Source organism: Pithys albifrons, chromosome 1 (genome assembly GCF_047495875.1).
Source record: "Pithys albifrons albifrons isolate INPA30051 chromosome 1, PitAlb_v1, whole genome shotgun sequence".
Taxonomy (NCBI): Eukaryota; Metazoa; Chordata; class Aves; order Passeriformes; family Thamnophilidae; genus Pithys; species Pithys albifrons.
The window spans coordinates 8,549,324-8,571,849 of NC_092458.1; the positions used below are offsets into that span (position 1 = coordinate 8,549,324).

Consider the following 22,526-nt stretch of genomic DNA (forward strand, 5'->3'; position numbering starts at 1 on the left):
AACTAACACAAAAACTGATTCCACTGTATGAATAAGGCCTCACCAGTAAGAATTCATCAGTTCAGTTTAAAGGACCTTCTTAAAAATTTTACTGAACTCCTTTTGTGGAAATCTCTGTTTCAGAGAGCTCACAGAGCTGTAAATGACGAGTCAAGAGAACTGCTTTAGTTTACTGACTCAGTTAAGGCAGACATCACTGGAAATCATCTCACCTCAAGCAGAACACATGGCTCAAAGCCCTGGTTTTTTAAAGGAGATCAGAAGAATCTTTTCAGATGAAACTGTACTTAACTGCAGATCCATGGTGCAAAAAATACACAAGACACACAGATGTAGTCAAGGAGCTATATGTGGTAGTTTTATTTGTAAAATACTTCATTCCTAAGGGCAAAATACTGTAATCTTATTTTATAAAAGTTAGCAAAAATTGATACATTTGAAACAGAAGTAAGAAAACTATTTCTACTTATATTCAATTATTTAATTCTCTTTTCAACGTGGAAGCTAGAGGTATGCACTACACTTAACAGACTTCAGTGCCAGATAGGTCATTCAATAAATATATCATTCTAGTGAAAAAAAGTCATAGAACTACTGAAAAAATATAAGACATTTTCAGCTTTTTCTAAGGTTTTGAACAAGTAATATCTACACACAACAAAATCCTTGGCATTTACAACAATTGCCATACAGAAGAGTAGGAGAAAAATTTGTAACTAGTACACCAGAGCAATCAAATTTGCAGTACGTTTCTAGTAAAAAAAGAAAATCAAAAATTCATTTTATAATTGAATCCTACAGATGACTCCTGCAAGGAGATGGCAGGAGGAACTTAAATTACTAATTTCATATCTGATAATTTCATATCTTAATTTGCTATTAAAAGCAGTTTCTATATCATATATAATAAATACTGCCTGTATGCTATGTAGTATGGTAGAGTTCAGGATCTGCTTCTGCTGAACTGATGCACAGTGCATCTTTTCTAATCAGATTAATCCTTCACATTCAATGAATCATGAGAAGATGCTTTTAAGAGAGAGCACACTGGGAACAGTGAAAGTAATTTCTGAGGAGCGTAAGTGCTACTTATACAAGGAGTTAGGGTTCCCAAGTCTTCTGCTAACTTTGGTCTCATGAAGTGATACTATTCTGTGCTGCTGACAACTCAGTTTTAATAGGACAACTCAATATTACAGCCCTCCACACAGAATTTATAAAAACCTGCTAAATTAAAACTTGTGACAGATGTTAGAGGGCTTCAATTTGTGAGATGATGGTGCTACTTTCAGTTGGCTTTACTGAAGTGGGATTCCTTGGAGGACTTCACACCCGATGACAGCACTGCCGAGGCTCTCTGGTGGATTCCAAACGTGGCCTTTTTAAGCTCATGTCTGAGACTGCGGATTGTGCTGTTTATGGCAGCCACACATGCCTTCCAATCAAATCCACTTTCATTCAGATCAAAGGACGGAAAATTCTCTTGAAGAAAGTCTAAAAATAAAAAAATATGTAATAGGAGTTATCAATTATTTATCTAAGATATACTCTGTTTGGATGTGATTAAGCCAAAACAAGTGTGTGCTACCAAAACAGAACAGCTCCATTTTATTTAGCCTTAATGATGTAGCCTGAGAGGCAGTCTTGCCACACCTGTGGAGCTGTTAGCATGCACTGTCTGGATCTTAACAATCCTTTCAATCTCCCCAGATTACAGACGAGGACAAGCAGTTCCAAGATTTGTTAGGAAATGCACATTGCAAACAATTGTGCTGAATCACAGAATACATCAGAAGGGACCCATATGGCTTAGAGTGCACCTCCCTGCTTCTTGTAAGACTACCTAAAACTAAATCATATCCCATGGTATATTGAGTGTCTTCCGGATGAGGGTAACTAGTCAAATATGCAATCTTACTAACTCAGTGAGCACTATCCCACAATAATGCTGCCTTCTCACTGTCCTGAATATTCCCTGCAAGTCTAAACTTTAGGTGAGCTTTGGCTTTCTCAACACTATATCAACACTCCCAGACAAGGTTACTGTCCTGGCTTTAGCTTGGATAAACTTTTCTTCCTAGGAGCTAGTACAGTGCTGTGTTTTGGATTTAGGATGAGAATAATGTTGATTAACACACTGATGTTTTAGTTTTAGCTAAACAGTCAAGGCCTTTACAATCTCTCACACCACTCCACCCGTGAGTAGGCTGGGGGGCACAAGAAGCTGGGAGGAAGCACAGCTGGGACAGCTGACCCAAACTGCCAAAGGAATATTCCATATCCTATGGCCGCATGCTCAGCATATAAACTAAGGGTGAAGTTGGCTTGGGGTCATTGCTTGGATAGTGGCATCAGTCAGCAGGTAGTGAGCAATTGCCTTGTGCATCACTTGGTCTGCATAATCTAATCCTTTTATCATCATCATCATCATCATTATTATTATTTCCCCTTACATTTCTCTCCTATTAAACTGTCTTTATGCACAAATTTTGGGTTTTTTTTTTCTTCCCCAATACTCTTCATCCTAGTGGGGTGAGGAGAAGGAACAGGACAGGAGGGAAGAAGATGGGCAAGCAGTTGTTCAGCTACCTGATGGGTTAAAACACAACAGATGCTAAAATGCACTTCATAAGCTCTCCTTGTTTCCAATCTCTATATAAAACATTTTTGCTCCAAAGCTCAGTTATAAATTACATGCTTAGCCTAACTTGTCTCCCCATAGCTCTACCAGTGCTCCTAAGTACCAGGATGAACACTCTTGTGCTTGCAGAATGCTGTCCTTAGAGATCTGTCAACTTTCCTGAGTTTCTCTCCTATTTAGAGCTGTCTCTCACAAGCTTCCACATGGAAGTTTCCCAAGTCAGTCAAAAGTCTGCTCCCCTAACCTACTCAGACCTATTTAACTTTACTCAGAATCTTGAGGTCTGTGACTTCTGCAGTAGTTTTGACCTTGGCATTTTACCAAGTATTCATTTAGTCACCAGCAACCTCCCCATTGTCCCAGGGGGAGAAGGAAAGGAAAAAAATCCACAAAACGGCAATTTACAATAAGGCAGATTATATTTACACAGAAAAGAAGAAATAAAAATGGAAAAAACCCAATATACACACAAGCACAAGAGTAAAGCTAACAGAAAAATATCTACTTCTCCACAAAAGCAGCAATAAGGGATCTCTGGATCTCCCAGCTCAAGGCAGCCATGTCTGTCCTCAGGGACTGCCACAATGGTAAGAGTCAGAGCAACTCCTCCTCTATTTATTTTATATCTGGTTTGGCATCATATGGTGTGAAATATCCGTTTGGTTAGTTAAAGTCAGCTGACAACCTGTGTCCCTTTCTATTATCTACCGATACAGAACACAGGGCCTAACTAAACCTATCACAGCTTCATAGTCTTTATAGGCAATACTGCCACCAATGATCACACACAAAGCATTTTTGTAAAGGGCATCATAACCTGCTGTGCATGACACCTCTGCTTGATCTACCTAGTCCTTATATTAAGAAATTATGTCAGATGTCTTCCACTGCTTCCATCTCCCACTGTGTTTGTTGCCCTTTCAAGCAGATGTCATGAAGTTTTTTCATATGAACCAGGTTTGTGATCTGGAGAATTTCTTGAGCTACTAAAATATAACTCCATCTACTTTCTCTCAATCTGTTCCATTGCTGGCACATCAGTTTCACAGACTAATTTCTGAAGCTCCATGCTTTGCTCATAGGATACAAAGCTAATCGCTCTTGTTAATTTCCCCACGTTACCACTTGAACAGAGATTTTCTTACTTACCTCTGAGAGCATTAATTTTGTTGGAATCCAGTGGGCTCATGCCACGATCAAGACTACCATACACATTACTTTTTACCAGCACATCCTCAGTGAACATATGACGAATCAGGTAACGAGCTGACAGCTCTGGCCGTGTCTTCCCCTTGGCTACATAAATGACGGAGAAAGGCAACTGAACGTTGCGCCAAGGGCTCCCAAGAGGTTCTAGAAAACATGACAGGGAGAGGAGAAAAGTATTTTACTCATCCAATACATCTATATACAGACCATGCTTTAAAGTGGCTATATTACACTAAAACTAATGCCAAAAGTTCACACTAAAGCTACTCTACTTGCTTGGAAAGACCAGAGCAAAACTGTAACGCTGCAGTTCATCCTGAAATGAAATACACTGCAGAGAAATGTCCAAGCAGTTAGAAAACCCTGACTGTTTTAAAATCAAGTAACAGTACTTCTGGTATGTCTTTAGCAATGCTAGCAATTAAAGCATTATTAAAGATTGTTTTCTAACTTGTTTCATCTCATGAAAACATTATGGCATTCCAATTACATAAGTGAATATAAAAGTTCTGCTATTTCTGTGGTGCTTAGATCCTGCAAATGGAAACAGATAAAGAGTGAATAGCTTTTAACTACTTCAATTTCACCTCACTTTAAACATTAAAAATTACAAAAAGGAGATCTGTGGGATCAGACTAACATATCATGGGTGCAGGAGCAGCTCTGATACAGCCCTCAAGTGATTCTAATCAATTATATTACTTCCAAGGGCAACTGCTCTGCTCATTTTCCTTGAGGCTTTTTAAGCATCACATGCTGTACATGGATTTTTTTGCAATGCATTTGTATATTGTGAAACTATATTTTACTTTCATTAAAAAATGAAAATACAAATGCTGCTTTAAGGATTTTATTGTCCTAAAGAGTTAGTTTTACAGAAAGGTGTGCTTTTCTTCTGAAATTGCATTACCATTCAAAAGATATTCTGAGCTAGCTTGCTACTTGAAGGTAGAATATCTATCAAATAAAAGAAAAAAGCCAGGGCTACCAAACAGAGTATCTTAAGGTGAACTTTCCAGTCCCACAATAGATATGCATTATGGGACACTGGTAGATGCAGACATATATTCTGCCAGGTAATATTCTTGTTAGCTCCCATGAGAACTTACTATATATACAGCACGTGAGAGAAAGAGTCACACAGTTCAGAAAATTGTTTTACTACATAACTACACCTATAGTACCATCTTCTGCCTCTCACTGACCACTTAAAATGTAACTCCAGAAAATGGAAATTTCTTAGTTTACCCATAGGTTCCAAAGACTGTTGTTTCTTGACTGAAGATGTGCGTAAAACTTCCGGAAACTTCTCCAATCCTGAATTCCGCAATGTGTCAGTCGTGGAGCTGGTCATTTTTTGAGTGTTTTGTGAATTGCCTCCACTATCTTCATTGCAACTTAAATCTACACATTGAGATGTATCTGGAGCATCAGCCACTTTTTCTTTCCCCTCAGCTGTTTCCTGAAATATTAAATGAGGTTAACATATACACTGGGAGAAGTCTGCCATGTTTCTAATTAGTGTTCTAGTTTATTTCCCATTTGGTATAAATTAGATTTCAGATATTTACAATATAGTTACTCCTGAAGTTCTATCATGAAAACAACAGGTGAAATAGATAACAAATATTCAGAGATTTGTGTTTTAGAAGCAGAGGTAATTGGAGTTACAGGTGTTTAGGGAGTAATGTTTCAGTCAGTAGAGTATAAAGCCGAAATGCTTGGCTGAAAATATCTGAAGGAAAAGCTTGTGGAAATAGTGCTGACTGCTACATCATTAAGCTCTCAATCAAATTTGACACCAATTCTGGGCAACATTTGCAGTGCTATCCTTTTCATAATCTATGCTTAAACATCTCTTAACTGGACTGGACACAGGAGTGGGATGAGGCAAGGCAAGAGACAGGCATGTGCTTCCAGTACTCCCCACAAGGAGCTAATGTTGCAGTCAGCAGCCCCATGCTGAGCAACTCAGAGACAGAACCCAGGGAACTTCCAATGTGAGCACCGGTATGAGGAGGAGCTCAAATAATCAGAGAAAAAAGCACCAACTTAGTACTTAACAAATTATCACCTTATGACAACTTCTTGAGTTTGTTTTTGTTTCAGAGCGTAAACAGCGGATCATAGCATTGACATTTGTGATACAGGTTTTCCAGTCCTTTCCATGCTCACTCAAATCATAGGTTGGAAAGTTAGTTGCCAGAAACTCTGTATATAAAATAGAGAAAATGTTTTAAGCTTCATGACAAAAACCAGTACTTAGAAGTATTCTAATTCAGAAAGAGAATTGAAGCTAAGAAATGCTTTGTGTTTACTGTTCTCCATTTACAAACTTTACATTTCCATCTATAAATAGCTATGGTAAACTCATGTTTTGAAGCTAAGCAGCACTGTGAATTTAAGATGTTCAGTGATACTTTTTTGAGGTGTTGTGAACAATGTTTTTATTATATTAAGCATTTCCTAGTATAATTAGGGAAAATGTGTGATTTATCATACTAACTTCAAAAAAACCTGCAAAAACAACAACAAAAAATCCCCAAACCCAAATCAAACCCCACAAAGAATAGAGACAGGGTAATGCTGCTGCTGCATCCATTACACATGGCTTATATAATCCCACTCTTTTAACCCTTTAACACACACATGCCCTGGGATCTGTGTAAATGGCTAGACATTTAAAAAAAAAGTACCCTCCCCATCTTCATTATTTCTCAATCCAGAGAAATGAACTTAAGAGTATTTAAAAATCACCAGTTAATGTTTGTCCCAAGTATACCCTGGCCATAAAAAATCCCAAACCAATGAAACAAAAAAAAGCACCCACAAAACCCATGTCACACACAAACATAAAATAAACTGCAATGAAAAATTTAAAGACAAAGAGCTTGACTGATGAACATGTGTGAGGATAAAGAAGGTTTTTTGAGTTAGAAAAAGGTTTTGGAGCTGTAAACTGATTCTAAGGCCTACACTAGCTGGAACTTAGTTCTGTGAGAAAAACCAGCAAGCTAGCGAAAACAAAAATGAGATAAGAAGGTTTTGGGAGAAGCTGCCCATGAGAAAGAATGTTGAAAACATAAATTTCTCATGTCAAAGAGAACATCTGTGCAGAAAGCGTCATCCCGTTAAAAGCTGTAATAAGGTTTATAGACACTGTGATACAACTTATAGAACTTGGTTATGGGTGAGATTTTACAATATATATTGTGTAATTTGAAGTTAGAGTTAGCTTTTACCTTCACCTATTTTTTTCCTTTTTTCTTTCTTCATGGAATGATTTAATAAACTATCTTGTGTCTGACACCTGAGAACTGTGCCCTCTTAGTTTTTTGGCTGCCACGACCTACTGCGTACTACTACAAACATTAAGTACACAAAACCAGGAGAAATTCAAATTGTTTTGTCCACACTGAAGAAACAGGAATGTTAAGAATTACAAAGCAGGACTTTCAAAACAAAAAGACACTGGAGAGCGGAGCACATCCACTGTGGCATTTTTCTGTTGAACAGTTGCTGGACAATGCTAGAAACATATACAAAAGAACTCCCTGTAAGATAAAAACTTCGTTAAGTATTAGAGAAGTAAATCTGCCTTTGAAAAGGTAACATACCTCTTATTGCAGCAATTTTGTTTGGATCCAGTGTCCTGCGCCCTCGTGCACTCGCTCCCATAATGCTGCACAGGAGTGTTTTCTTGGGGAACAGGACACGAACCAGGTAGCGCGCTGCGTACTTTGGCTTAGTCTTTTGCCGAGCCTTCACCAAATCGTTTCCAAGAACTTTTACGTTTCTCACTGGGTCACCAACAAACTCTTTTGTAAAAAAAAATTTAAAGAAAAAAAATTAAAAATCCCAAGCAAATGGTTTTATAGTTTCAAAAGCTTCCATGAATTTTTTTTGTTTGATTTTTCTTGGGTTTTTGTCCTTTGCCAGTGCAGTGGTTTGGGGGTTTGGACCCAGAACAAGGTGGCTTATTGAAGACAAGCTCTCTCACTACCTGCTCCTGGAGCCAGCTAACTGTCTAAAGCCTAAATAAAGGGATAGCTAATAGCTTTGTATTCCAATGTGATGGCTGGGGAGAGGACTGTTTTCTTTTTTTGGTGGGACTTCACTTTTTATTGCCTGGCTTCAGAGGTGGTCACAGAGAGGTTCCCCCATGCTCAATTCTTTTTTTTTTGCCGGTGCACTACACGTGTGTCCTCTGCCTGCCTGGGTGCCCAACTGCCGCTTGTTGGGCTGGTGGCAGCCCTGGGAGGGGGGTCCTGGCTTGCCCCCCACCCTCCGTGCATCCTGTGCCGTTCTCCTGAGAGGACAGCCATCACTGACTGGATTTACTATGGACTCATCAAGGGGCCAGTACCATCTGCAGAGAAGTTTCTAAGCCCCCCTCCAATGCTTTGAGAAATAAAATGGTGAGAGGGTCCTTGCACTGCCCATGGGAAAGGTTCCAGCCCATCCCTGTGGCTGCCATTCCCATGTTATCTTCAGGATCGGCACCAATCCTTACTTATGTCTTTGCCTTGCTGGAGCCTGACAGTGCCCCCTGCTGTCTGTAACTATCACTGCACTGAAGGAGCAGAGATAGGATTTCATTTATTTCAAAGTGTTTGTTCTGTTCTGTTCTGGTTACTGTCCTAGTCACAGGGGCTGAGATCAGTTTATCACTTTGTGGGTATAACCAAAATTGTGTATTCTACACCCTTTGTATCATTTCTGATGAACTGTCAATAATGGATCATTTGCAGCAGCTGCCCAGGGCACACCTGACACTCCCGGTCACAGTCAGGGTGTTAAAGAACCCTGTGAGACAGAGGAGTGTTCCTGTCTTCACACCAATGACTCAGCTGTGGAGACTCCCCTCCAGGCACGAAATTTCTTTGGACACTATTTTTAATACTAGTAGGATTTTTTTTAGCCTATGCTTCTGAATATTTATCACAAAGAAACTCACCAAAGCTAGGATCAATGAAGACTGATGAAGATGGTAGCTCTTCACTAATATTCATATCCCCAGATGCATTTCTGCAGTTTTCCACCACAGCATCATTTTCTTGACTGGGTTCAGATGGTGCTGGCATTGATGATGATGATGATGCCACTGGCGAAGATGCAACTTTGACAGTACTTTCCACAATACTGGGTGCAAGATTTGATTGTGGTGAAAGGTCAGGCATCTCATTAGTTGCTGTATATGATGAATGCAATGAATGTGTTGAAACTATAGTGGGGAGTGGTGGGCTCTGCCTATCAATAGGCTGCTGTGATTCAACCTGAAAATTCTGCTGTGCACATTTTACTGGGCAATTGACTTGAACATGGTCATTTTGTAAAGCAACCCTTACAACCGGACTACGCCTTCCCTGGCCTGCTGAAGAGAGATGAAGATTTAAGTCCCTTTCCATGGATTTTTGTACTCTTATTTTTCCTTGGGGCAAATGACTGGAACTTCTGTATGTAAATCCAACTGGTTTCTGGAAATGTGATTCAGAAAAAAATTGAAAGGTTAGATTAGACATAGCTGGTCGTTGTTTTACTTTTCCTAGCAAACCAGGAAAACTAGCCACCAAATGTAGCTGACGTGTGGGTTTGCTTTTCTTACTTTATTTTGTCATGGTTTTGTTTGTTTACAGAAAACTCATATTTCACCCTTGACACATTAAAAAAATATCTATGGCTTGAAGACAGGCTTATGTATCTGAAAGTTTGGCTGTTTCTCCAGCTTTTGGAGTTCATATAATAAAAGAAAGACCCCTTACCACAAACCTTTCCTATTTATATGCTTAGACCTTCACAGATACAACAACGGTACAGCTATAAAAACTCCAACAGCATTCTTGTTGGTTTTAAACAGTTGTCAGATTGCATCTTACAACCTTATAGAGATAAAACCCTTCTAAAAAGAAAAGGCAGTGCAGGTCACTTTTAACCCAAACATTAAAGCAGCTGCCATCCCACATGATCAGAGGGGAGGATAAGAGCACAGAGGTCTCACAGGGTTCATGTGTAGGTGACAAGATCAGTTTATTCCCTAGATCTCATTGTTCAGGATGTGTGGACAGTAGAAGCGTGGAGTTGACAACAAAAAGACATCCCAAATTAAACCTAGTATCTTCCACAGCTGACATGCAGGAGAAATTTGTGCTTTTATCCATCCTTAAAGCAACTGGTCATTCTGCTCTCTCGATATCTCCTGACAGCAGGATCACCTCTGCCACATTAAAAGCTTTGCAGTATTGTTGACAAAAAATGCCATTATGAATTTTACGACCTTCTTCAAAAATCATCTGTAATGCTTTCCTTCTAAAGAGCATTGTTAGAAGTACTAACATTGCGTCTCCTTAGTTAGCAGTGGACTGACCACTTAGGAACCAAATGTGTGCAACTCAATATCAAACTTCATTAAAAATGTTGAAAAAAAAGCTTTTATTAAGAAAAATAATAAATTCTAGACTTTAATGGATATGACAACACAATGCTGAAATCTAAAAACCAGTCAGTTGAACCAGCCTGACTGATGCTTAAACTCTCTTTAAACTGCAGAAACCAGTAAGACAGCACATCACATGCTGCGAAGCTGCAACAGCAATACGCTGAAGTTTAAGATGTAGCCACACAATTAATTTCTGTTCATTCCAATACAAATAGAATTTTACAGCATCTATCACAGCATCCTGGATTTGATGGGGGCCACTGGCAATCTGTATCCACCAGTCAATAACAACACAGGAGACTGAAGCTGGCAGAGAGTAAGAAATCTTAAGTAATTCAATTGAAATAGATTCCAAGTCTAATTCTTTGCCACTAATTTTAATTTTAGTGAAAGAATTGGTTTTTTAAACAAGCATCAGAGGAAATGAGTGAATTAAAGGAAAAATAAATATCTTAGGTCTTCAATACTCACAGGTTTGAGCAACAGGGGCTTTAGGCGAGTATGCTGCATTTCTGAGACCTTACGATGAAGCAAGTCAAATTTTTTATCCAATTTGTGAATGGCATCATACATGGCCTGTTGACAAATATAAGAGTGAAAACAGTATTGTTTCATAAGAAGCCAAACTAAACCCAAAAAACCCCATGAAAGTTCAACTAAAAGCTAAATTTCCTGCCTAAAACTGGCTATGATCTGTAGATAATCTATGCATTCAGTAAGCATATTAAAAATCGACAGAGTAACAATGGTAAATATTACAGTGAAAGGAATTCTCAGAGCAGCTTATTCTTGTGACATTAACGTGGCTTGAAAGTTGCTCTTACTGCTTCCAGGAGGTGTTTTATTTTTATCTATTTGTCAGATTTCTTGTTACATGAAGAGCTTCTGACAAGCTCTAAGGCACATTAGGTATTGTGGTGCTATTTTAAGTCCTAGTAAGTTTCCAAACAGGTAAAAGGCTTACTGGTAACCACTGAATTATTGATTTCTCTATTACCAATGGGAAATATTTAGAACAATCCTGTCTATAAACTTGAAGTCCCAACTGGAACTGAATGTGGCCAGGGATCTTAAAGACAACAAGAAGTGCTTCTGTGGGTACACAGGCACCAAAAGGAAGGCGAGGTCAAGTGCAAGCCCACTACTGAATGAGACATGGGACTCAGTGACACAAGACACAGAAAAAGCTGAGGGATTCAATCCCACCTTTGCCTCACCCTTTGCTTGCAAGACTGGCCTTCCAAAATCCCAGGTCCCAGAGACCAGGCGAAAGGCTGGACCAGGGAAAACACACTGAGTATAAGAGGATCTGATCAGAGAATACTTAAGCACACGCAGGTGCAAGGCCCGAGGGCACGCACTGACCAGCACAGATGGAGCTGGCTGACAACACTGCAAGGCCATGCTCAGCATCCTTTGATCAACCAAGGTGAATGGGAGAAGTGCCTAAAGACTGAACGAAAGCAAATGTCACTCCTATCTTGCTTAAGGATACTTGCAAGACATTCATAGCTGGCTCCAAGCCCCTCACAAATTGACTTCCCTAAAGCATGGCCCAAATGTCCTTCACACCAGAGTACTGTGAGCCCAGTCACACAAGTGCTCACCTGAATAAACAGGGGATGCCTTTAATTTTCAGTGCAGTTATTTTCAATCTTGTCAGCTATTGCTCCAGAAGTCGAAAGGAAAGAAACCACAAAAACAACACTACCAGGTTTTTGACACACCTCTGGTAAGCATACATACTTTCAATAGCTGGGTGTATATCAGTCATATCTTTCCCATTACTGTGAAGGTCCTCCAAGTAGATCTAGAGTTTACATTTTGTATTAAACCTTAATATTTGTAAAGTATTCTTGCCAGCTATGCAGTGAAAAGTTCAGAGAATATGAAGGAGACTACTTTTTCATTGAAAATATGGAAGTTAAGTGGGTAACTAACAAGTGAACAACTGGAAAGGATCAAATCATAGGCTTAATGTACAGAATACAAATCTTCCTGAAGTTTAACTAAAGTTTAAATGACATTTCCAATATAAAGAAAACAAATACCTGGCAATAACTGAGGATCTCCGTAAGAGTATTCTGCTGATATCCAGCATAGGAAGCTTCAGATACAATGCTCTCCTTTTTCATTAAAATAAAATAAAACAAAACAGAGTGTAAGCTACTAATATATACACAGACTTATGATATCACATTAAGCAAATAAATCCCAAATTCAAATCTCACATGTTACTTCAGCCTACCCCAAAACACACATCCAAAAGCAGCTTTTCAAACACAAACAAAAGAAAGTTAACTTACACATTCATAGTCTGGTTCATACTCATAAATGACATTGTCACTATCTTCATATACTTCTTCCCTGGTTCTCATCTGGGAAATAACATAAAGAGCATTTAATGTTTTGAATAATAAACTGCAGGGAGAACCTCCTAGGAATCCAACTTGGAAACTTTCAGTTGTAGTTATATTCCCTCCCCTGCCTACAAGTGGGCCCAAGAAAAGAAGACTTAACAGAGTCGTCTTATTTATGTACTGCTGTGGTAAGGAAACTTTCCTTCCCACCATTCAGGAGACTCTAACAGTCACCTTCCCACCACCAGAGACTTTCACTGCTGGGACTGAAGCCCCTTTGCAGCAGCTGATCCAGTGAGCTGAAGGGTGCCCTCCTTGACTCCCTGCACACCCCACTTTCACAGCTAGACAAGATTTCCACACTGGCTTGACCCTGGGCTTGCCATAGCAGAGCTTCAGACATCTGGCTCCCTGAGGTACTTTTAACATGGCACAACAACAGAGTAACAGCTTGAGCTGGGTGCCTTGGAGGGACAATATATACATATAATAACATGCATTTTTATTTGGTTATTCTAAGGTTGGAACTTTCATCTAAGGATACATACTATATAGCCAGGCTTATGTAATCATAGAATCATTTAGATTGGAACAGACCAAATTATAAGCCTTCATGTATATTTTTGCACTAATATAAACAAACCATTTAAAAAAACTCTGCTTATCTCAATGGGTATAACTGCAAGCAGAAGCTGTAAAAAAATGTCTAGAAGAGAGAATTTTCTCACTGCTTGTAAACTGCTTTTATGCAGGAAGAATGGTGCCACCACCTGGACAATCCTGACATTTTTTTACTGGATGGGTGCCTTTCCCATCCACCATACACAGGAGAGTTTTAATGAGTCTGCTGGTGGTGTTTTCTGTTTTATTTCTTTTAAATTTTATTTTTTAAATTAGTCACATCATACTTTTAAAAAGGAAGGCTGGGAGGTGGTGTGTGTTGGTTTTGTTTTGTTTACAACAGGCACAACTTCAGTGGTTCGTAAAATTATGGAGAAGACTATTCTGGAAGTTACTGAAAAACACTTGAAGGACAACAGTCATCAGCCACAGCCAGCATGGCTTTATGAGAAGAAAGTCCTGCTTTGCCAAAGTTAACTTCCTTTTAAAAAGGTAACCCACCTAGCTCATCAAGGGAAGCCAGTTGGTGTAATCTTTCTGGATTTCAGTAAAGCTTTTGATACTTTCTCTTGCAGAATCCTTCTGGATAAACTGCCCATCTCACAGCTGGATAAATGTATCATGTGGTGGGTGACCAACTGGCTCATAGATCAAGCAGAGATGGTAACAGTGAATGAGGTGGCATCAGACTGGTGACCTGTCACTTACTGGGGTTCCTCAGGGCTCCATCTTAGGCCCTGCACTCTTCAACTTCTTCAAAATTTACTTGGATGCAGGGCTAGAAGGAATGCTAACTAAGTCTGCTAATGACACTAAACGGGGAGGACCTGCTGACTCCCTTCAAGCCAGAGAGGTCCTACAGAGAGATCTGGACAAATCAGAGGGCTTGGGCAATTGTCAACCACCATATGAAGGTTAACAAGGACAAGTGCCAGATTCTGCCCCTGGGATGGGGCAACCCTGGATGTATGTTCAGACTGCAGAATGACAGGCTGGGGACTTGCTAGAAGCATCCATGCACTGCACCGATATCCTACCTTCTGTCTCCTACCTATCCTATCTTCTTCACTCAGATGTCATCCAATGGTCACACAAGAGTGAAGGAAAAATGATATTCCAAATAACACTGAAATTGGCCTCAAACCAAGGCCTGTTTGGTGAAACATACCACATTCTGTTCCACTACAGCAGGAGTAAGTCGTTTTCTTTTATTACGCAAAACAACAAAATCCACTTTCTCAGGTGTATGACCATTTCCTCTCTGCATCACTGCAGAATGGCTCATTTGCGAGGCCGTTCGATCAGCCAGCACTGGCAAGCCTTCGCTTCCTGGGAAAGAGAAAGCAAAGGACCTGAGGAAGTTTCCCAACATATTCAGCATTTCACTACAGTAAAAACAGGCACAGTCACCATTTTTTACTTTCAAACCGCTTGGCTATTTGAAGTTTGTTTACCACCATATTATCAAACACTTATTAAACCAACTAATTTAGATCAGAAATGACAAATTCAATTTAATATTGTTTCTTCCAAACTCTCTCCATACTCCATTTCATTTGCCTTGCTTTTCATTCCTGATTCTCTAATTTCTATGCCCAATTCAAAACCCCAACAAAACCAGGCAATAGGCTCATGATATAAAACACAGTTTCCATTAGTTCAATCCTCCACTGTTGCTCCCCTACATTTATGGGGTTCCCTCCAGTTTTGTCACTGAAAGACTGTGCAACAAAAAAGACCTGCTCCAGGTCACAGACTAGCAAACACAAACTATTCATAAGTGGTGCATTTACTTCATAAGTAAAAACTGTCATTTTGCAACATAATATATCGTTGTGCTGGTTTAAAGATAAACCAGGGGGAGAAATTAAACCAGCTCAAGAAGGATTACAAGTCAGTTACAATTTACTAAAAAGATTACAATAAATACAGTGATACAGATAAACACTGGTTTTAACCCACAAGGACAGATGTACAACCCAGGACTGCAGGGTACGAACTGAATGGTGTTTGTTAGTCCCTGCACTGAATGCCACGTGGTCCCCTTAAGTGCAAAGCAAAAGGAAAGGAAACCTATTGGTGAGTATGATGGTCACAGTTTTGTCAAAGTAATGATCACAGTCCTGCCAAGAGAGTCAGTCACAGTCCTGTTGAAGTTTTGGTCCTCCTCTGGATCTGGCAAATGGTACCAGAAGTGCCAGCACCTGAGGATTATATACACTCAGGTTCAGGTGAGAATGCTCAGTACCTCCCCCAGGGCAGGGAGTTTCACAATGGGTGATTTACTCTGTGAGTCATGGGATATTTCTGGAATCTTTGATGGTCTAGGTTAAGTCAGCTGCTTATTGTGCCAGTCCCTAATGGCCCATTAGCAGACATGATCCCTCAGGCTGGGTCTGAAGGTGCTAATGCCTCTCGGGAGGGGAGTTGTCACAGCTGAGTCAAAGCTGTGAAAACAGAAACATTTCTGTGCCTCACAGGATTCTCCAACACCCAGCTTGTGGCCTGAGGTGTCAGGTGTGCCCTGGGCAGCTGCTGCAAACGATCCATTATTGACAGTTCATCAGAAATGACCGAGAGGGTAGAATGTACAGTTTTGGTTATACCCATGTAGTGACAAATTGGTCCTGGCCCTTGTAACTAGGACAATAATATATAACATAATGCAAAATATTTTAGCAGCTTCACTGTTTATAAAGACCTGTGAAGTAATAATTAAAAGGCACCTCATTTAAATGCATTGCCACACAATTTCTATGAAGTAGCTTTCTAATTAACTATGTTTTTAAGGTATAGGCAATAGAGAAAGCATTCAACAGAGCAGCACTGAAGCCACAGCATTAAAACTAGCCATTAACTATTGCATCACAGTAAAAATGAGCAGCAATTACCATAGCTCAGTTGACCCACGTGGTGCACAGCACTGTTTTCTTCACAGTGTTGTTCCACTGACATGCAGCTTTGTGTGGACAGTCCATGTTCTCTGTGGTCCATCATCACTGCCTCATCTTCAGACTTCACATACACATAATCTATTAGCATTTGCAAAAAGAGAAACAGGTAAGACTATATTCCATTTTGCATTTCAGATGATAACTCTATGCCTGTATCACATCTAGCATTATCTCAGTTGTACCATGGCTAATTTAAATCAAGTTTCATTTTAGCAACTAAATACAAAGCCACTTTTAAACACAGACACTGAGGTTTTAACAAGCATTAGGAGGGAAGCAGCTTACTACTGTTTAGTTAGTGGGATTCCTGAAACTACACAGTACCCAGTTCTTCCTACAGTGTCCACAGTTTCAACAGAATAGTTACAAGCCAGTAACAAGCACTTCTACCAAGTCCACTACTTACACATTCAAGCATATGAAAAAAATTTAACATTTCCAGACCAAAATATATCATAAATAAGACTTGCTTAATGCACTTGAAACAAATCAATGTACGAATCCTAATTGTATATATGATATTCAGATCAAAGCAAACATTGGCTCCCAATGAGATGTTGTACAGAAACACCAAATGGCAAAACTGCAGTACTAGACTTTTTTCAGTTAAAGACACTACATCAAGAGAAAAATGTTCTGATTTCAGAATAACTGTATTAAAGTTATTATTGCTAGATCTAGTGTTTTTGACAGGGCCAGGAAGCGAGTGGAATTTATTCTTGATATTTTTGATGAAACAAATTAATGGAAGGAACCATACCATGAAGCACTGAAGTTAGGAAATAAATTCAGCCAGCAGACATGAGTAGTGACACTCTAACTATATGCAACACAGGATCTCTACCCTGTTCATTGCACAGCACGGACTGAAGTCCAGGAGTGAATCAGAATTGTGTGACAGTGTTCTGGGTTTTTACACTCAATAAATCAGAAGGTGTGTATGAGTGTTACACTGGACTCGGTCTTTACTCTCATACAACAAATTCATTCCAAATCCTGCTCTCTTCTCTCTGTTTCAATTTCTTAAAGACACTAAAAGGTAGGAATGAAGTTGAATTCCACAGGTCATTCAGTTTTCCCTCTGGCCAATACTCCTGTCTAATCCAAAAGAAACAAGACAGGATTTTCCTGTCATCAGATTTAGGAAAGACTTGCCCAAACTGAGGGTCTGTTCAGAAACACCCATCTACTGCCACACAGTCAACAGCTTTGTTTATAGTTATAAAAGAAGCCAAAAAGCCACCTAGGGCAGAGCTGACCTGCACAAAGAAGTTTAGTTCAGTGGACACAAAGTAGGATATGCTGCTTAGGCTACAACTACGAACAGTTCTTGGCCAGTTTTTATCATCTGCATAAAGTAAACAACATGACTACTCATGAATTCAATTTAGGTGCAGCTTTAGCAAAACACTTCAGTGATATTCTCACTGGCTGAAGTTCACTGCAGGCTAGCATGAGGACTTATTAGCATGTGCTGAATTAATTAACTGTCTCACAGGCACAAATTTGGTTTTTACCAATCATTTAGTATTCTACCTACTTTGGGAGAGAATTAACAAAGAGTCAGGGAAAGGGTACCTGCAATGACGCATGAGGGATCAGAATCCTCTCTGGCAACTTCCCCAGCCAGTATGTCAGATCAGTGCATGGCCTGACAAATGTTCTAATTACAGCTGGGCCTCTGCTGCCTTGCAATCATCCTTCTGTCCCTAACTAGAGGAGGCAACACAAATCGTGTGTTATTTATGCAACCCTATATAAGTACAGGCTTTACCTGTGTATTTATAATCTTACATGTGAAGTCAACGTCATTCATTCAACTACAATCATCACACCTTCAAAATCTTGTGACAAAAAACCCTTCCAGCTATTTACCCACCATCTGAATGAAACTGCAACTTAGTCCTGTAAGCAAATCTAAGCATTTCTGATTCTTCTTAAAAGTGCTAGGAATACAGAGTAATACCACTTATACAGAACCAAACAGTGTCAAATACAACTCTGGCTCTGAGGTAGAAACCACAAAGTGACAAATTTTGTGGATTAGTTTGTGCTTCTGAAAAAGAGAATAAAAATGAAGCCATTACGACATTTTTCACTTGTGACTTGGATGAAGGTGCAACTGCATTTGTTGTGCCTAGTTAATAATTTTATCACATTAACTCACTCCACTCACAGGAAATATCATGACACAGATATCTGGACATTTTCAGTAAGTCTTGAAGGGAAATTATAAATTAAAAAAGTGTGATTAAGAGAAAAATTTATGTTTACGTATTACACTTAAGGCTTTTACTATTAAGTGGATTATACACTACTAAGACTTACTAAATAAACTGATTTATCCAATAATTGGAAACAAATCAATTTAAAAGAATTCTGAATTTCTGTTTGAAAACTGAAGTGACAATATAAAATTAGAAAACATCATCAAACTAATTACCTTTTCAGACTTGCTGCATACTCTGAGTTATATGGTATGGGCCATAATTCAGTATTTTCAGTAAGGCAGTAGGATATGCCATAATATAAAGTTGATGTTCATAAAAAAATGAATTGTACAGAAAGACATTTGTAGACAGAGCAGTACTGTGAAATGACCAAATCAGAATGCTGAGATTGCAGATGCTCTCTTTAACTTCAAAAATGTTTATTTTCATCATTTGGAATTCTTCCACCAGGAGGTTGTCTTGGCTTCTGCACAAAGTCATAGAATCATGGAATAGAATCATAGAATCGATTGGGTTGGAAAAGACCTCCAAGATCATCGAGTCCAACCCTTGGTCCAACTCTAGTCCCTTTACCAGATCATGGCACTCAGCGCCACGTCCAATCTGCGTTTAAAAATCTCTAGGGATGGTGAATCCACCACCTCTGGGCAGCCCATTCCAATGCCTGATCACTCTCTCTGGAAAGAATTTTTTTCTGATCTCCAACTTCAATTTCCCCTGGCAGAGCTTAAGCCCGTGCCCCCTTGTCCTATTGCTGAGTGCCTGGGAGAAGAGACCAGCCCCCACCTGGCTAGAACTTCCCTTCAGGTAGTTATAGAGTCATCAGGTAGTAAGTATTTGTAAAATGTGAAAGGCACTTACACTTGAATTATTTGCACCCTTAAATGTCCAAACTATGTGTCTACCCCTGCACTATATTGTTACAGATTTTTATGCAGCAATGTAAAACCAAGTATCACAAAGAATTTATTTCCATTAACCAACAGAGAGATATATTTAAAAGTAATTAGGACTTGAAAATTTTCTCTCCTCTGGAAACTCTGTCATTTGATAAACATACTCCAGCAACCCAAATAACTGTTTATCTTTCTACTACCCCTTGGTCACTGAGCCCCAAATAAGACAGGCTTTGGTGAAAAGAGCTGAATAGAACAAAAATGGGAAATGTAAGAATGAAAGATGAATACAACCAAACTACAACATCGGGACATACACACAACACCACAGACAAGGCACTGGCAGACATGGATAGATGGAATTATTTTATCTGTAAAATAATTTCAAGATTGAAATATGTTAGTAGTAAACATCAAGAAATACGAAAACCAAGAAAAACAAACAACAAACAAACTTGAACTCTTTCAAAGGCACTTAAAGAGAAAAACATAAAACACAGGAAAAAAACTCTGCAGTAACTGTGAATTACCTACCAAAAGAAATCAGTTAAAGCAACGCTACTCAAACAAAGGAAGAACTCACTTGGGTTTAAACTAGAGTCACAAAAGGAGAGTCACAAAAAAGCCTTAACTTGGATCATGATTAGATCCTGCTTTATTTCCGGCATGACATGCTAACACATGAAGAAATGACCCAACACAAGGGAAAGCCCAGGGACAGCAGTGCCTTTTAGGGTTACTATCATCCCATCACAGCTTTAAGTAACCATCTGGCTATTAACTCAACCTTGTTGCAGACATACTTGAGAGTTTTAAGCAAATTTCTACATACTATGATAATTGAAGCTACAGGAACAAAAATACAGCCAGATCTGATCCATCAGCTGAAGTATGAAGACAAGATGATAGACGATATCTTCCCCCAAGCATGCTACTAATTAAATATATCTCATAAGCCAGTGGGATAAGGAAGGACTTGTAAAGAGTCAGACATTACCTGATGAATGCTCTCGCTTATTGTGGAAACAGAAATGTAGGTGACCATAAAGCATGGAATGGCAAAGAGGTAGAAGAGAGCTGAAAGCATCAACTTGCACAAAATCCTAACCCAATTGCTTGCAAAATCACTAAATCTAACTTTTCACAGAAATCCAGTGGGTTTTCTCCATTTCTAGGAGTTCAGTTAGACACATCTCTGTATTTCTGCAAACATGACCAGCCATTGAAACTGTGTAAGACAAACCAGATTTTACAAAGATGCTTGAATAATGCACTCAGAAAAAAAATGGACCACATCTACCTCAAGTCATATCCTTGAATTTAGCATACTTCTGATAATTCTAACCTTAATCTAGATAGGTTGTCAGGGATGAGAGACACCAGAATACTCTAGCAAGGAGGAAATGCTTATTAACAGTCTCTGAACACTGAAACAGTTAATTTAGAATGCTGTTAGCAGAATTTGTATGAGTGAAATTTGCAACAAACTAAGACAATGGAACTGAATGCTAAGCAAATACAATCCATTTACTACGGAGAGAAATAATGAAACTAGATTTCCTGTGGCTTTAGGTCTCATATTTGGATCACTGTGATGCCAAAACCACCAAACACAAGGTAAAATAACTCACAGAGGCCTCTGATAATTAGTAAGATTTGAGTTCATACTGCAGCTTTTGACTGGAGAATAGTACTAATGGCACATCTTTTCTATTGCTAAGGATTAGGACCGATTCAGTATTTGTTAAGATGACTGATTTACAGACAAAGCCAATCAGGAGACCAAAGAGGTGATGACAAAGGAGATGGAGCCACAAATGCATTACGCTGTATATTTGTTTAACTAGGTGTATCAGGATCGCTATGCTTCCACCCTCCTACATCTCACCCTACCCTTTTACTTCATGCTGGCACTTGCATAACTGCACAGTGAACTGGCTATTTCTTAGTCACACAAGGAAATTGGGCATCTGTGCAAGACATAACTGGATTTTCTTTAGCAGGTAGGTCTGTGACAGCAACAAGCTGAACAAGCTTCAGCTGACACCTGTATAAACATCACTTCTCGGAAGAGCAAGGTGAAGCACGTAACTGGAAGGAAGTGACCTGTTTTGATGCAAGGTACAGGAAACTCATATATATCTCTAAGACATAAGCTGCACAATGTTCTGGTGCAACAGGAAGCTTATTAGGTCAGGCCTCTCCCTTTGGGAGCATCACTCATCTCTTCAGGTCTTGTACCCACTAACGCAGCGCTGGGGGAACCTGCCAGGGCCGAGCCCGCGCTGCCTCACAGTGACTTCTCCCCAAGACTTCGCCACCACGCTCACCAGCCATGTGAAGACTAAGAAAGGCGAAATCTTTCTCCCAGCACTGAAACTGCCTCACACACACCATGAGGCAACCAAGCTGTGGCTGAGCCGCTCTATTTCAGAGCACTGCCTTCCCTGATGGCCCACGGGGCAAACCCGAGCGCCACGGCCACTCTCCGCCCGGCGGCCCCGCCGGTCCTGACGCGGCGGCGACGGGCAGGAGCGGCAGCCAATGGCGGCGCTCGGCGCGCGGGAACGGGCGAATCGCGACGGGCGCGGTGGGCGCGGCCGGGCCGGGCCGGCGGCGGCGTTGGGGCTGCTCCGAACGATGCGGCACCGACCGTTCCCCGCGCGCGGCGGCGCCGCGTCCCGCCCCCCCCCGCGGCCTCACCCTCCTCCGACATGGCGAGCAGCGGCGGCGGAGCGCGGCGTCCTCCTCGGGCTGGGCGGGCGGCGCAGCGAGCCGGGGCTCGGGCAGGGGCGGGTGTGGCCGGAATGCGGCGTTAGAAACGGAAGCGGCTTCTCCGACGTGAGCAACAAACTGTTCTGGAGCAGTGCGGCTGCGCGCGGGGGCGCGCCCGGGAAACGGGAGCGCGGGGGCGGTGCCGCCGCTCTCCCGTCAGTAGTCACGGCGCGGGAACAGCAGCCAGTCAGTCAGTTCCATTCCTCCGTCAGCAACCCGTCCGTCCGCTCCATTCCTCCCGCAGCAACCCGTCCGTCCGCTCCATTCCTCCCGCAGCAACCCGTCCGTCCGCTCCATTCCTCCCGCAGCAACCCGTCCGTCCGCTCCATTCCTCCCGCAGCAACTCGGCCGCCCGCTCCTTCCCTTCCGCAGCAGACAGCCAGCCCCCTCGGCCGCCCCTTCC

General features: G+C 40.6%; 1 protein-coding gene across 2 annotated transcripts; it reads right to left on the bottom strand.

Annotated features, from left to right (window-relative positions):
* Nucleotides 1–346: 346 nt before the first annotated feature.
* BEND2 (BEN domain containing 2) lies at nucleotides 347–22,451 on the bottom strand. 2 transcript variants are annotated; one of them, XM_071555902.1, is made up of 12 exons: nucleotides 22,052–22,451; nucleotides 16,159–16,299; nucleotides 14,436–14,596; nucleotides 12,593–12,664; nucleotides 12,338–12,412; nucleotides 10,758–10,862; nucleotides 8,808–9,327; nucleotides 7,468–7,668; nucleotides 5,925–6,061; nucleotides 5,099–5,312; nucleotides 3,791–3,994; nucleotides 347–1,494 (listed from the first exon to the last, which is right to left on the bottom strand). In XM_071555902.1, the coding sequence occupies exons 1-12, from the start codon at nucleotides 22,062–22,064 to the stop codon at nucleotides 1,289–1,291; spliced, it is 2,049 nt and encodes a 682-aa protein (XP_071412003.1). In that variant the 5' UTR covers nucleotides 22,065–22,451; the 3' UTR covers nucleotides 347–1,288. The 2 variants fall into 2 exon arrangements, with proteins under 2 accessions (XP_071412003.1, XP_071412091.1); XM_071555990.1 differs by lacking the exon at nucleotides 22,052–22,451 and adding an exon at nucleotides 17,800–18,308.
* Between the last annotated feature and the right edge of the window lie 75 nt (nucleotides 22,452–22,526).

What these genes read in the sequence shown, in the direction of transcription:
- BEND2 (XM_071555902.1), bottom strand. An exon ending in CGTGGGTCAACTGAGCTATG is followed by an intron (nt 14,597 to 16,158) that starts GTAATTGCTGCT and finishes TCTCTTTCCCAG; the next exon opens with GAAGCGAAGGCTTGCCAGTG. An exon ending in ATGAACCAGACTATGAATGT is followed by an intron (nt 12,413 to 12,592) that starts GTAAGTTAACTT and finishes TTAATGAAAAAG; the next exon opens with GAGAGCATTGTATCTGAAGC.